This window comes from Heptranchias perlo, chromosome 21 (assembly GCF_035084215.1).
Source record: "Heptranchias perlo isolate sHepPer1 chromosome 21, sHepPer1.hap1, whole genome shotgun sequence".
Taxonomy (NCBI): Eukaryota; Metazoa; Chordata; class Chondrichthyes; order Hexanchiformes; family Hexanchidae; genus Heptranchias; species Heptranchias perlo.
Window position 1 is genome coordinate 7,343,115 of NC_090345.1, and position 15,051 is coordinate 7,358,165.

General features: G+C 42.8%; 1 protein-coding gene across 5 annotated transcripts in view; it reads left to right on the top strand.

The window, feature by feature from the left end:
- Positions 1-15,051, top strand: part of r3hcc1l (R3H domain and coiled-coil containing 1-like) — a 128,228-nt gene that overhangs the window by 75,378 nt on the left and 37,799 nt on the right. For 2 of the 5 annotated variants that reach the window (XM_068002041.1, XM_068002040.1), the window contains exon 4: positions 6,539-6,609. The exons of 1 other annotated variant lie outside the window; for it this stretch is intronic. In XM_068002041.1, coding sequence (XP_067858142.1) covers positions 6,539-6,609 — 71 coding nt within the window. Of the gene's footprint in view, positions 1-6,538; positions 6,610-9,979; positions 10,026-13,070; positions 13,221-15,051 lie in introns of all 5 variants that reach the window. 2 more of the 5 variants (XR_010966640.1, XM_068002042.1) reach the window with 2 other exon arrangements.

A 15,051-nucleotide genomic window follows, 5' to 3' on the forward strand; every position in this document is an offset into this window, starting at 1 on the left:
AGAGTACAGTACATCGAGTCCACAGCACAGAAACAGGCCATTTGGCCCAACTGGTTTATGCCAGTGTTTATGCTGCACACGAGCCTCCTCCCTCCCTACTTCATCTAACCTTATCAGCATACCCTTCTATTCCTTTCTCCCTCTTTGCTTATCTAGCTTCCCTTTACATTGCATCTATTCTATTTACCTCAACTACTTGTGGTAATGCGTTCCACATTCTTACCACTCTTTGGGTAAAGAAGTTTCTCCTGAATTCCCTATTGGATTTATTAGTGAATATCTTATATTTATGACCTCTAGTTTTGGACTCCCCCATAAGTGGAAACATTTTCTCTAAGTCTACCCTACGTCCGTTATCTTAAAGACCTCTATCAGGTCGCCCCTCAGCCTTCTCTTTTTCAGAGAAAAGAGGCCCAGTTTGTTTGGCCTTTCCTGATAAGTATATTCGCTTAGTTCTGGTATCAACCTTGTGAATCTTTTTTGTACCTTCTCCAATGCCTCTACATCCATTTTATAATATGGAGACCAGAACTGTGCACAGTATTCTATGTGTGGTCTAACCAAGGTTCTATACAAGTTTAACATAACTTTTCTGCTTTTCAGCTTTTCAATTCTATCCCTGTTTTTCTATTACATCTTTGAGTAAAGATTCCATTATCTTTCCTACCACCGATGTTAAGCTGACTGGTTTTTAGTTCCCTGGACTTGTTCTATCTCCCTTTTTAAATATAGGAATCACATTAGCTCTTCACCTCTGGCACTATTCCCTTTTCTAATGAATTTTTATATATATCTAATAGTGTCTCTGTTATCTCTTCCCTAATTTCTTTTAATATGTGCAGATGCAATCCTTCCGGACCAGGGGTTTTATTCTCTCTAAGTATGATTAGTTTATCATATATCTCCCCCCTTTCAATCTTAAATGTCTTTATTTCTTTTTTGATCTCTTCTTCCAATGTCATGTCCACCTTGTCAGTCTCCATGGTAAATACTGAGGCAAAGTAACTGTTCAATATCTCTACCATTTCGCTGTCATTACCTGTGTGTTTATCTTATGCATGCTTTAGTGGCCGTATCCCATCCTGATTTTTTTTCTTGTGTTATTTATGTGTCTGTAGAATACTTTACTATTTTTATATTCCTTGATAATTTAATTTCGTAGTTCCTCTTTGCTTTCCTAATTGTTTTTTTGATTTCATTCCTAACCTCCTCCTCTTCCCTTTTGCCATCCTCTCCTTTATTGTCTATGTATGCCTTTTTCTTCAGTTTCAATTTTACCTTTATCTCTTTCTTGATCCATGGTGTTTCATTATTGGTGAGTGTTCTTGTTTTTCAGAGGAATATATTTCTCCTGAACTCTCTTGCTCACCATTTTAAATATTTCCCACTGCTGTTCTATCTCTCTGTCAATTTTTTTCCAGTTTACCTTCCCCTGTTCCATTCTCATCCCCTCAAAATTAGCTTTTTTTTCCAATCTATTACTTTGGTCTTTGTCTTACTTATGGATTTCTCAATCATTATTTTAAACCCGATTATGTTATGATCGCTATTGCCTAGATGTTCCCCTGCGCTTACTTCTCTTACCTGCCCTGGTTCATTTCCCATTTCTAGATGCCGCAGTGATTCCTCTCTCGTTGGGTTTCTCAAATACTGGGTAAGAAAGGAGTCCTGTACACACTGTAAAAACTCCATTCACCTTTCCCTACCTATGCAGCACAGTGCTAAGGGAATCCTGCACTGTCCAAGGTCCTGTTCTCGGAATGAGACATGAAGCCCAGACCTCATTTTCCTGTTCAGGTGACTGTTAAAAGAACCCATGGTGCCATTCAAAGAAGAGCAGGGAGTTCTAGGGGCCATAAATACAAGATAGTCACCAATAAATCCAATAGGGAATTCAGGAGAAACTTCTTTACCCAAAGAGTGGTAACAATGTGGAACTCGCTACCACATGGAATCGTTGAGATGAATAGCATTGATGCATTTAAGGGGAAGCTAGATAAACACACGAGGCAGAAAGGAATAGAAGGATATTCTGATGGGGTTAGATGAAGAGGGGTGGGAGGAGGATCGTGTGGAGCATAAATGCCGGCATGGATCTGTTGGGCTTAATGGCCTGTTTCTGCAGAATAAGGGTATGGTAGCATACTGGTTATGTTACTGGACAAGTAATCCAGAGGCCTGGACTAATAATCCGCAGTCATGAGTTCAAATCCCAACACGGCAGCTGGGGAATTTAAATTCAATTAATTAAATAAAATCTGGAATTAAAATATTAGTATCAGCAATGGTGGCCATGAAACTACCGGATTGTCGTAAAAACCCACCTAGTTCGCTAATGTCCTTCAGGGAAGGAAACCTGCCGTCCTTACCCGTTCTGGCCTATATGTGACTCCAGACCCACAGCAATGTGGTTGATTCTTAATTACCCTCTGAAATGGCCTAGCAAGCCACTCAGTTGTAAAATCTCGCTAAAAAAGTCATAATAAGAATAAAACTGGACGGACCACCAGGCACCGGACACGACAAAGGCAAACCAAGCCCAGTCGACCCTGTAAAGTCCTCCTCACTAACATCTGGGGACGTGTGCCAAAATTGGGACAGCTGTCCCACAGACTGGTCAAGCAATAGCCTGACATAGCCATACTCAGAATCATACCTTTCAGCCAACGTCCCAGACTCTTCCATCACCATCCCTGGGTATGTCCTGTCCCACCGGCAGGACAGACCCACCGGAGGTGGCAGTACAGTGATATACAGTCAGGAGGGAGTGGCCCTGGGCGTCCTCAACATTGACTCTGGACCCCATGAAATCTCATGGCATCAGGTCAAACATGAGCAAGGAAACCTCCTGCTGATTACCACCTACCGTCCATCCCTCAGCTGATGAATCAGTCCTCCTCCACGTTGAACACTACTTGGAGGAAGCACTGAGGGTAGCAAGGGCACAGAATGTACTCTGGATGGGGGACTTCAATGTCCATCACTAAGAGTGGCTCAGTAGCACCACCACTGACCGAGCTGGCCGAGTCCTGAAGGACATAGCTGCCAGACAGGTGGTGAGCGAACCAACACGAGGGAAGGACTTACTTAACCTCATCCTCGCCAATCTACCTGTCGCAGATGCATCTGTCCATGACAGTATTGGTAGGAGTGACCACCGCACAGTCCAACATGTTGTGTGGCACGACCACCATGCTAAATGGTCTAGATTCAGAACAGATCTAGCAGCTCAAAACTGGGCATCCGTGAGGTGCTGTGGGCCATCAGCAGCAGAATTGTATTTCAGTACAATCTGTAACTTCATGGCCCGGCATATTCCTCACTCTACCATTACCAACAAGCCAGGGGATCAACCCTGGTTCAATGAGGAGCGTAGAAGAGCATGCCAGGAGCAGCACCAGGCATAATCTAAAAATGAGGTGCCAACCTGGTGAAGCTACAACCCAGGACTACATGCATGCTAAACAGCAGAAGCAACATGCTATAGACAGAGCTAAGCGATTCCACAACCAACGGATCAGAGCAAAGCTCTGCAGTCCTGCCCCATCCAGTCGTGAATGATGGTGGACAGTTAAACAATTAATGGGAGGAGGAGGCTCTGCAAACATCCCCATCCTCAATGATGACGGAGTCCAGCACGTGAATGCAAAAGTCAAGGCTGAAGCGTTTGCAACCATCTTCAGCCAGAAGTGCCGAGTGGATGATCCATCTCCGCCTCCTCCCGATATCCCCACCATCGCAGAAGTCAGTCTTCAGCCAATTCGATTCACTTCACGTGATATCAAGAAACTGCTGAATGCATTGGATACAGCAAAGACTATGGGCCCCGACAACATCCCGGCTGTAGTGCTGAAGACTTGTGCTCCAAAACTAGCTGCACCTCTAGCCAAGCTGTTCCAGTACAGCTACAACACTGGCATCTATCCGACAGTGTGGAAAATTGCCCAGGTATGTCCTGTCCACAAGAAGCAGGACAAATCCAATCCGGCGAATTACCGCCGAATCATTCTGCTCTCAATCATCAGCAAAATGATGGAAGGTGTCGTCGACAGTGCTATCAAGCGGCATTTACTCACCAATAACCTGCTCACCGATGCTCAGTTTGGGTTCCGCCAGGACCACTCGGCTCCAGACCTCATTACAGCCTTGGTCCAAACATGGAGAAAAGAGCTGAATTCCAAAGATGAGGTGAGAGTGACTGCCCTTGACATCAAGGCAGCATTTGACCGAGTGTGGCACCAAGGAGCCCTAGTAAAATTGAAATCAATGGGAATCGGGGAAAACTCTCCAGTGGCTGGAGTCATATCTAGCACAAAGGAAGATGATAGTGCTTGTTGAAGGCCAATCATCTCAGCCCCAGGACATTGCTCCAGGAGTTCCTCAGGGCAGTGTCTTAGGCCCAACCATTTTCAGCTGCTTCATCAATGACCTTCCCTCTATCATAAGGTTAGAAATGGGGATGTTCGCTGATGATTGCACAGTGTTCAGTTCCATTTGCAACCCCTCAAATAATGAAGCAGTTTGAGCCCGCATGCAGCAAGAGCTGGACAACATCTAGGCTTAGGCTGATAAGTGGCAAGTAACATTCGTGCCAGGCAATGACCATCTCCAACAAGAGAGAGTCTAACTATCTCCCCTTGACATTCAACGGCATTACCATCGCCGAATCCCCCACCATCAACATCCTGGGGGTCATCATTGACTAGAAACTTAACTGGACCAGCCACATAAATACAGTGGCTACAAGAGCAGGTCAGAGGCTGGGTATTCTGCGGCGAGTGACTCACCTCCTGACTCCCCAAAGCCTTTCCACCATCTACAAGGCACAAGTCAGGAGTGTGTTGGAATACTCTCCACTTGCCTGGATGAGTGCAGCTCCAACAACACTCAAGAAGCTCGACACCATCCAGGACAAAGCAGCCCGCTTGATTGGCACCCCATCCACCACCCTAAACATTCACTCCCTTCACCACCGGCGCACAGTGGCTGCAGTGTGTACCATCCACAGGATGCACTGCAGCAACTTTCCAAGGCTTCTTCGACAGCACCGCCCAAACCCGCGACCTCTACCACTTAGAAGGACAAGAGCATCAGGCACATGGGAACAACACCACCTGCACGTTCCCCTCCAAGTCACATACCATCCCGACTTGGAAATATATTGCCTTTCCTTCATCGCCGCTGGGTCAAAATCCTGGAACTCCCTTCCTAACAGCACTGTGGGAGAACCTTCACCACATGGACTGCAGTGGTTCAAGAAGGCGGCTCACCACCACCTTCTCAAGGGCAATGAGGGATGGGCAATAAATACTGGCCTCGCCAGCGACGCCCACATCCCATGAACAAAAGACTCTATGTATTTCCCTTGATCTCCTGGCCAGCATGCTTCCCTCAGCCAGCTGAGCCAAAAATAGTTAGTTGTTTCATTGCTGTTCTGTGGAACACTATTGCGCACAAAACAGCTGCAACTATCAACACTCACCGACTGCAAAGTAATTCATTGTGAAATGCTTTTGAGTGTTGATAAGGCGCTATATAAACGTAAGTCTGCCTTCCTAATCAAGCCATATTGTGTATTCCACAGACTTGCTTGCCGTTATGGTTGGGTACTTAGTTCAGCATTCCGTTTTGCAAAATTAATTTCTAAACTCCTTGTAATTACACCATTACTTCAATAATCAGATTCATTGCTGTCACAGTGTATCACTTTGTTATATTTGTGCTAGGAGGAAGAAGACCTTCCGATTTGAGAATTCCTGCTGTATTGCAGTACCTGTGAAGTATCATAACTATTTGTTGCTAATTTCTTATTATTATTTTCAAACCTCTAAGACTTACTAATTGTGATTTTTTTTTTCTTTTGAAATTGTATCTTTCACATTTTTGTTTTTGTTTTGCATCTCTTTGTGAACTACATTATTCCCTGTTAAGGTGGATAGGTAGGTGATGGGTTGACCAGGCTCTGTAATATTGCTCAGAGCTAGGTCTGAAGGTACATACAAGCAGTTTCAAACCCCCAGCCATAATTCTCTCTGTGGGAAACTCGCTATGTGGATTTTTCTCTTTCCCCCCCCCACCCCCCCAACCTCTCGTTTCTTGTTGGGGTTCAACAGGCACCATGGCCTTCCAATACCTTGTCCAACTGGTTGTGCCTCGTGTGAGGCTATACAGTCAGTGTTTGCAGGCTATTTACCCACAACCGAGCTATTTCACCTATATCTATCTATCTATCTATCTATCTATCTGTATCTCTATCTATACACATACACACAACCCTGGCTAGTTTCCCCCTCTCTAACCCAGGGCACTGAGGCCAATTAGCTGCTAGCTTAGGTTGAGATAAGTAACTTAATATAAACTGAGACTAAAACTTAGGCACTTTCTGACCAGTATGGCTCAGCTGCATGCTGTCTTTGCTAACTGGGATATTGGGGCATCTTCATGGATTTTTGTATCTCAACAGTTTTTATTCTAACAGCTGTCTCATTCCTTTTTGCAAATGATCAGACTCTGGTAACTGTGAGTGCTTTTTTGGTAGGAAAAAAGGATTCGATGTCAAATGGGTGGATGACACGCATGCATTAGGCTTGTTTTCCAGTGCGATTGCAGGTATGTTTTGACTCTATTGAGTAAACTACAATCTGCATTGAATTATATTAATCTCATCCAGAAGTTATTTTTTTTTCTACAGCACCCAGCAATCCTCTTTCGAAGTTGGCATCACAGTGTCAGCCTTGGCTCAGTTGGTATCACTGTTGCCTTTTGTGTCAGAAGGTCCTGGGTTTAAGTCCCACTCCAGAGACTTGAGCCCATAACCCAAGCTGATACTCCAGTGCAGTACTGAGGGAGTGCTGCATGTCGGAGGTGCCGTCTTTCGGATGAGACGTTAAACCGAGGCGCTCTCGGGTGGTCGTAAGAGATCCCATGGCACTATTCGAAGAAGAGCAGAGGAGTTCTCCCCAGTGTCCTGACCAGTATTTATCCCTCAACCAACATCACTTTTTAAAAAAAAAAAGATTATCTGTTTGTGGGACCTTGCTATGTGCAAATTGGCTGCTGTGTTTCCTACGTTTATTGGTTCTAAAGTGCTTTGGGATGTCCTGAGATCGTGGAAGGCGCTATATAAATGCAAGTTTTTTCTTTAAAATATTGTATATAGGGTCAATGGCATGGTGACCATCGCATTTTGTTTAGTTCTTCCAGGTCTATGTCAGAGCCCCAACTCTAATTCAGGACAGCAAAGTGACAAATCCCAATAATTTAAAGAGTTTTGGGTTGTGACCTCCTTAAAAATGGCTGCCAGGATTTACTATTGCTGAGTTTCTTTCCCTACCTTATGTAGCCCCAGCTTCATTTTTTTTTTTGCTTCCACTCTCTTTCCATCAACACGTGACCCTTGCTTCTGATCAGCTCCGACCTCTCTCGCACCTGAGGAGAGAGACATTGCAGTCTTGTGTCGTGTAAACACCAGGGCATTTGCCAAATCCTAACTCCCAGTATGTTGCCCATCACTGGTTGGAGAATGGGGCCCAGGCACTGCATTGAAAAGAGGCCACATGGAGTGAGCAAGAGGGAATTGGAAGCAGAGGCTTGGATCTGCAGGAAACAAAATCAGAGGCGTTGAGAAGGGGGAAAAACAGAGGAAGGTCAGGCATCATGTCTTAAAAGATTTTTAAAAAGCGCACTCCAACAAAGATTAAATCAAAGGTCACATGCAAAAGAGCAGTGAAGCTATAAACATGTAACTACAGATTTTCCTACATTTCCTTAGCTACATCAAGTCCACAGCACAGAAACAGGCCATTCAGTCCAACTGGTCTATGCCGGCGTTTATGCTCCACACAAGCCTCCTCCCACCCCTCTTCATTTAACCTTATCTGCATATCCTTCTATTCCTTTCTCCCTCTTGTGCTTTTCTAGCTTCCCCTTAAATGCACCTATGCTATTTGCCGTAACTACTCCTTGTAGCGAGTTCCACATTCTAACCACTCTATGGGTAAAGAAGTTTCTCCTGAATTCCCTATTGGATTTATCAGTGACTATCTTATATTTATGACCTCTAGTTTTTGACTCCCCCACAAGTGGAAACATTTCTCTATGTCTACCCCATCAAACCCTTTCATTATCTTAAAGACCTCTATCAGGTCACCCCTCAGCCTTCTCTTTTTTTAAGAGAAGAGAGTCCCAGCCTGTTCAGCCTTTCCTGATAAGGATATCCTCTCAGTTCTGGTAACCTTGCGAATCTTTTTCGCCCTTTCTCCACTGCCTCTATATCCTTTTTATAATATGGAGACTAGAACTGTGCACAGTACTCCAAGTGTGATCTAACCAATTTTAACATAAGTTTTCTACTTTCCAATTCTGTTCCTCTAGAAATGAACCCCAGTATTTGGTTTGCCTTTTTTATGGCCTTGTTAACCTGCTTCGCTACTTTTAGAGATTTGTGTATCTGTACTCCGAGATCCCTTTGCTCCACTGCCCTATTTAGACTCATATTTTCCAAGCTGTATGTGGTCTCCTTATTCTTCCTACCAAAATGCACCACCTCGCACTTATCTATATTGAAATTCATTTGCCAATTACATGCCCATTTTGCAAGTTTATAATGTCGTCTTGCATTTTGACGCATTCTTCCTTTGTATTAACTACACCCCCACCGCAAATTTGATGGTGTCCGCAAATTTTGAAACTGTACTTCGAATTCCCAAGTCCAAATTGTTAATGTAAATTGTGAACAATAGTGGCCCCAGCACTGATCCCTGTGGAACACCACTTGCCATCTTTTGCCTGTCTGAGTAGCTACTCTTAACCCCTACTCTCTTCTGTTTTGCAGCGAGCTTGCTATCCATTCTGCTACCTGTCCCCTGACTCCACATGCTCTGACCTTAGTCACGAGTCTACAATGCGGTACCATATCGAAGGCCTTTTGAAAACCCAAATATATTACATCTACTGCATTACCCTTATCTCTGCTATCTCTTCCCTAACTTCTTTTAATATGTGTGGATGCAATCCATCTGGACCAGGGGTTTTATCTCTCAAACTTTTATTAGTTTATCAATTATCTCCCCCTTTTCTATCTTAAAAGTCTTTATCTTTTTTGATCATTTCTTCTAATGTCATGCCCACCTTGTCAGTCTCCCTGGTAAATACTGAGGCAAAGTAACTATTCAGTATTTCTGCCACTTCTCTGGTCGTTACCTGTGTGTTTATCTTGTGCATCCCTTAGTGGCTTTATCCCTATCCTGATGTTTCTTTTGTTATTTATGTGTCTGTAGAATATTTTACTATTTTTATATTCCTTGATAATTTAATTTCATAGTTCCTCTTTGCTTTCCTAATTTTTTTTTACTTCATTCCTAACCTCTTTGTATTCCCCTTTGTTGTTCTCTCCTTTATTGTCTATGCCTTTTTCTTTAGTTTCTATTTTACCCGTATCTCTTTCTTCATCCATGGTGTTTCATTATTGGCTAGTTTGTTCTTATTTTTTTAGAGGAATGTATTTCTCCTGAACTCTGTTGGTCACAGTTTTAAATATTTCCCATTGCTGTTCTATCTCTGTCAATTTTTTTCCCGATGTGGAGATGCCGGTGATGGACTGGGGTTGACAATTGTAAACAATTTTACAACACCAAGTTATAGTCCAGCAATTTTATTTTAAATTCACAAGCTTTCGGAGGCTTCCTCCTTCGATGTTCACCTGACGAAGGAGGAAGCCTCCGAAAGCTTGTGAATTTAAAATAAAATTGCTGGACTATAACTTGGTGTTGTAAAATTATTTACAAATTTTTTCACAGTTTACCTTCCCTTGTTCCATTCTCATTCCCTCAAAATTAGCTTTTTTACGATCTATTAATTTGGTCTTTGACTTACTTATGTTTCTCTCAATCGTTATTTTAAACCTTATTATGTTATGATCGCTATTGCCTAGATGTTCCTTTACACTTACTTCTGTTATCTGTTCTGGTTCATTTCCCAGTACTAGATCCAGCAGTGATTCTGCTCTTGGGCTTCTCACCTACTGGGTAAGAAAGGAGTCCTATATACTCTAAATACTCCATTCCCCTTTCCTTACCTCTTGCCAGTTTATTTGGGGGTAATTGAAATCTTCCATGATTATTATTTGATGTTTTTTTTACTCATTTCACAGATTTGCCTACATATTTCTACCTCCACTTCCCTTCCACTATTAGGTGGTCTGTAGAATATACCTATTAATGTGATCGATTCCTTCTTAACCTTTGGCTCAATCCATATGGATTCTGTTTCTATCTTAATATTACTTATGTCCCTTTTTTCTATTACCATTATGTTGTCTCTAATTAATACAGCTACCACACCTTCTCCCCGCCCCCCCTTCTTCCTTCCCTATCCTTTCTAAATAAGTTATATCCTGTGATATTTAACTGCCAGTCCTGTTCTTTATGTAGCCACGTTTCAGTTCTCCCTATGAATTATAGCCTCCAGTTCCCCCATTTTGTTTCAGATGCTTTGCACGTTGCTGTACAGGTAATTTAATTTGTTTCTAATAATTGTTCCCCTCACTTTTTTTATTTTTAAGTCATTTTATACTTCTATAAACTGTATTTGTTCCCTGACCGTTTGTTATCCTTATTCCTTGCCTTGGTCTGACCTTTACTCTCATCTCCTATTTCTTTTATCTTCAGATTTATTTTCACCAGATAACTCCCCCCGCCCCCCCCCCCCCCATCTTACTAGTTTAAAGTCCTGTCGACAGCCCTATTTATCCTTTCCGCTAGGACACTGCTCCCATTCCGGTTCAGGTGAAGCCTGTCCCAGTACTCATGCCAATGTGCCATGAAATGGAACCCTTCCTTCCCGCACCAGTCTTTCAGTGACTCATACACTGTCCTGATCCGTCTATCCCTGTGCCCATTAGCACGTGGCTCGGGTAGTAATCCCGGGATTACCACCTGTCAGGTCCTGTTTTTTAATTTAGTTCCTAACTTCTGATATTCTCTTTGCAGGACCCTCCTCCCTTTTCTAATCTATGTCATTGGTCCCAATATGGACCATGACAACTGGATCTTCCCCCTTCCTTTCCAAGTTCCTCTCCAGTTGCTCCGAGATATCCTTTACCCTTGCACCAGGTAGGCAACACACCCTCCTGGACTCTTGGTCGTGACTGCAGAGGTTTTCCTTTTTGGATTAATTGAGTTTTTTTGAACCTTTCACTTGTTTATGTCCCATTCATGGTGCATTCCATCTATGTACACATGCGAGTATGTGTGTTTGTAGGAAGGCACCCAGGAAGTAGAAAAATACCTTTTCAGTCTGCAGGAAATGTCTAATCTTAATTTGGGAGCAGTGCTTATTTCATGGACGGTTATTTTAACATTGCATTGGGTGCAGCCATATGTTATCTATTGATAACTAAAATGTGCCTGTGCCTAATGTTTAAATAAATGCTTCTGATTCTTGTCGTCATTTATTTTTGCGGTTTTTTGCAAGCAACATGTGTAAAGTGACTAACAAGGCTTCAGTTTATCATGTTTCCTTCAGAGAATTGTCTTGCACTTGTCAAGCTGAGGGATGTTGTTGCTGGAAAATGGAATGCATTTCCCTTTTTTTTCCATCAAAGGTGGACTTGCATTGACAGAGTCCCATAGACAATAGATGCACAGTACTCCTTCTTTTGACGGCACACTTTACCATAAATATCCCATCGGCATCTCACCCTTATTTTCATGGGTCTTCAGGACTACAGTTGGGTCTTTAGATAAACCTAAAAGCCAAGATCCTGATTCCTTCCCTTTTAGAAACCGGAATCGTGGGTCTCCTGCCTTGATTAGAATGGCAGCAGAAAGAGAAGTAAATAGGAGAGAGCAGCATGCAGAGGTTGTGGGTCTCTGTTTGAACAATGCTACTCCAGGACCATTTTTATAATGTAAGAATATCACCAGTGTTGGTAAAAAGCATTTCTAGGAACACAGGAACAGGAATAAGCCGTTCAGCCCCTCGAGTCTGTTCCGCTATTCAGTAATATCATGGCTGATCTGTACCTTAACCATTTACCCGCCTTGGTTCCATATCCCTTAATACCCTTACCAAACAAAAATCCATCAATCTCAGTTTTGAAATTTTCAATTGACTCCCAGCGTCAACAGTTTTTTGGGGGAGAGAGTTCCAGATTTGCACTACCCTTTGTGTGGAAGTGCTTCCTGATTTCACTGCTGAACAGCCCAGTGCTAATTTTAAGGTTATGCCGTCTTGTTCTGGACTCTCTTTCCCCGCCCCCCCCCACCACTACCACCACCAGAAGAAGTAGTTTCTTTCTATCTACCTTATCAAATCCTTTAATCATCTTAAACCTCTTGATTAGATCAGGCACGTTTCCAACAGTGTGAAGCGCTCCCTGCGTTTCCCTCCCACCCATGTGCTGAAATCACAACCTTCGAGTTCTCTTCAACTGTACCGGGCTTAATTTAACTAATTTCCACACCAGTCATCCATGTCGTATTAATTTGTGCTGAACTGAAGTGGATCGAGATTGCCTGTTTTATGCAGTACACACACAGGCAGCAGAGAGAGAGAGAGAGAGGAGACTTCAGTTCTTGTGCTGCCTGCAAAGCCAGGTTTCAGAACTAAAAGAGCGCTAAGCCACCCTGGCCTCTATGCTTCCTCCGGAGAAGCGTTGCTCCATTTTGCAATATTATGATTCTGAATTTAGGATAATAGATGGCTGTCGGGGAGCTGCAAAACCATAATTCAATCGAGTTGATCCTCGATGACATAAATTGTGAAAATGATGTGTTCGAGTGGTTTACTAACAGGAGCAGACTGCAGGTTTTATCACAGGCTGACATGCCATCACTCCTTCCCCATCAGATGGCCTGAATAGTAAGTGGAGGTGCATTGAACCACTCTTCTGCCTGAAATCAATTGCATTATGGTGGTAAGATTAAAGCCGAACAACGAAAGAGCCTTAACTAGACAACAGAAAACGCTGGAAATGCACAGATCAGTCAGCAGCTGAAAGATAAAGATTTGTCAACATGGGTGGATTCTAAAGACCCCACCTGAAACAATAACCTCTCTTTCTGTTTTAGGCACTGACTGACCTGTTCTGCTGTTCCAACGCAGTTATATTTCCCCCAAGATTTTCAGCAGTCACGAGTTTTGCTTTTGATCCTCTCTTGCCACATAGTGGGCAACAAGTTAGAAGAGCTTTTAATTCAGGTGTCTTTACATCAGATCTGGTGAGTTGAAAATTCACGTTCCCAGACTCATTGCTGACATGAGTAATATTTGGGTCTGAGACACACCACGCGTGCAGAAGATGTGGTGAGGAACGATCGCATGTGATTTATAATCCCACAAGTGGGATGACGTGAGGGAGAATAATGGTCAGTGCCATTAGTAAGATAAAAATCATATCTCGTGGCTCCTCATAATCTATTCTGTTTATACAGCACGTTGGCTAAATAATTAAAACATCAAGCTGTAAATATTAATTTTAAATGTATCATAGTATGGTACAGCACAGGAGGAGGCCATTCAGCCCATCGTGCCTGTGCCGGCTCTTTGAAAGAACTATCCAATTAGTCCCATTCCCCTGCTCTTTCCCCATAGCCCTGTAAATTTTTTCTCCAAGTATTTATCTAATTCCCCTTTGAAAGTTACTATTGAATCTGCTTCCGCCACCCTTTCAGGCAGTGCATTCCAGATCATAACAACTCACTGTGTTTTAAAAAAAAATGTTTCCTCTTGTGGCCTCTGGCTCTTTTGCCAGCCATCTGTGTCCTCTGGTTACCAACACTTCTGCCACTGGATACAGTTTCCCCTTATTTACTCTATCAAAACCGTTCATGATTTTAAACACCTCTATCAAATTCCCCCTTAACCTCTCTGTTCTAAAGAGAACAACCCCAGCTTCTCCAGTCTCTTCGCATAAATGATGTCCATCATCCCTGGTACCAGTCTAGTAAATCTCTTCTGCACCCTCTCTAAGGCCTTGACATCCTTCCTAAAGTATGGTGCCCAGAATTGAACACAGTACTACAGCTGAGGCCCAACCAGTGTTTTATAATGGTTTAGCATAACTTCCTTGCTTTTGTACTCTGTCTCTATTAATAAAGCCCAGGATCCCATATACTTTTTTTCACAGCCTTCTCAATTTGTCCTGTCGCCTTCAAAGATTTGTGTACATATACCCTTCTGTTCCTGCTCTCCCTTTAAAATTGTAGCGTTTCATTTATATTACTTCTTCTCATTCTTCTACCATAATGTATTACTTCACACTTCTCTGCATTAAATTTCATCTGCCATGTGTCTGCCCATTTCACCATTCTGCCTATGTCCTCCTGAAGCCTGTTATTATCCTCCACATTTCCAAGTTTCGTGTCATTTGCAAACTTTGAAATTATACCCTCTATACCCAAGTCCAGATCATTAATATATATCAAAGAGAGCAGTGGTCCTAATACCGACCTCTGGGGATCACCACTGTATAGTTCCCCCCAGTCTGAAAAACAACCATTCACCACTACTCTCTGCTTTCTGTCCCCTAGCTAATCTTGTGTCCATGCTGTCCCTTTAATCCTATGGGCATTAATTTTGCTAACAAGTCTATTATGTGGTACTTTATCAAATGCCTTTTGAAAGTCCATATACACAACATCAACCGCACCACCCTTATCAACCTTCTCCGTTACTTCATCAAATAAAGCAATCAAGTTAGTCAAACACGATTTTCCTTCAACAAATCCATGCTGACTTTCATTTATTAGCCCATACTTTTCCAAATGCCAATTTATTTTGTCCTGGATTATTGTCTCTAGAAGTTTCCCCATCACTGACGTTAGGCTGACTGGCCTGTAATTGCCGGATTTACCCCTCTCCCCTTTTTTGATCTGGGTGTAACATTTGCAATCCTCCAGTCCTCTGGCATCGCTCCCATATCTAAGGATTGGATTGGAAGATTGTGGCCAGAGTTTCCGCAATTTCCACCCTTATTTCCCTCAGTAACCTAGGATGCATCCCATCTGGACCGGGTGACTTTTCTACTTTGAGTGCTGCCAATCTTTTAAG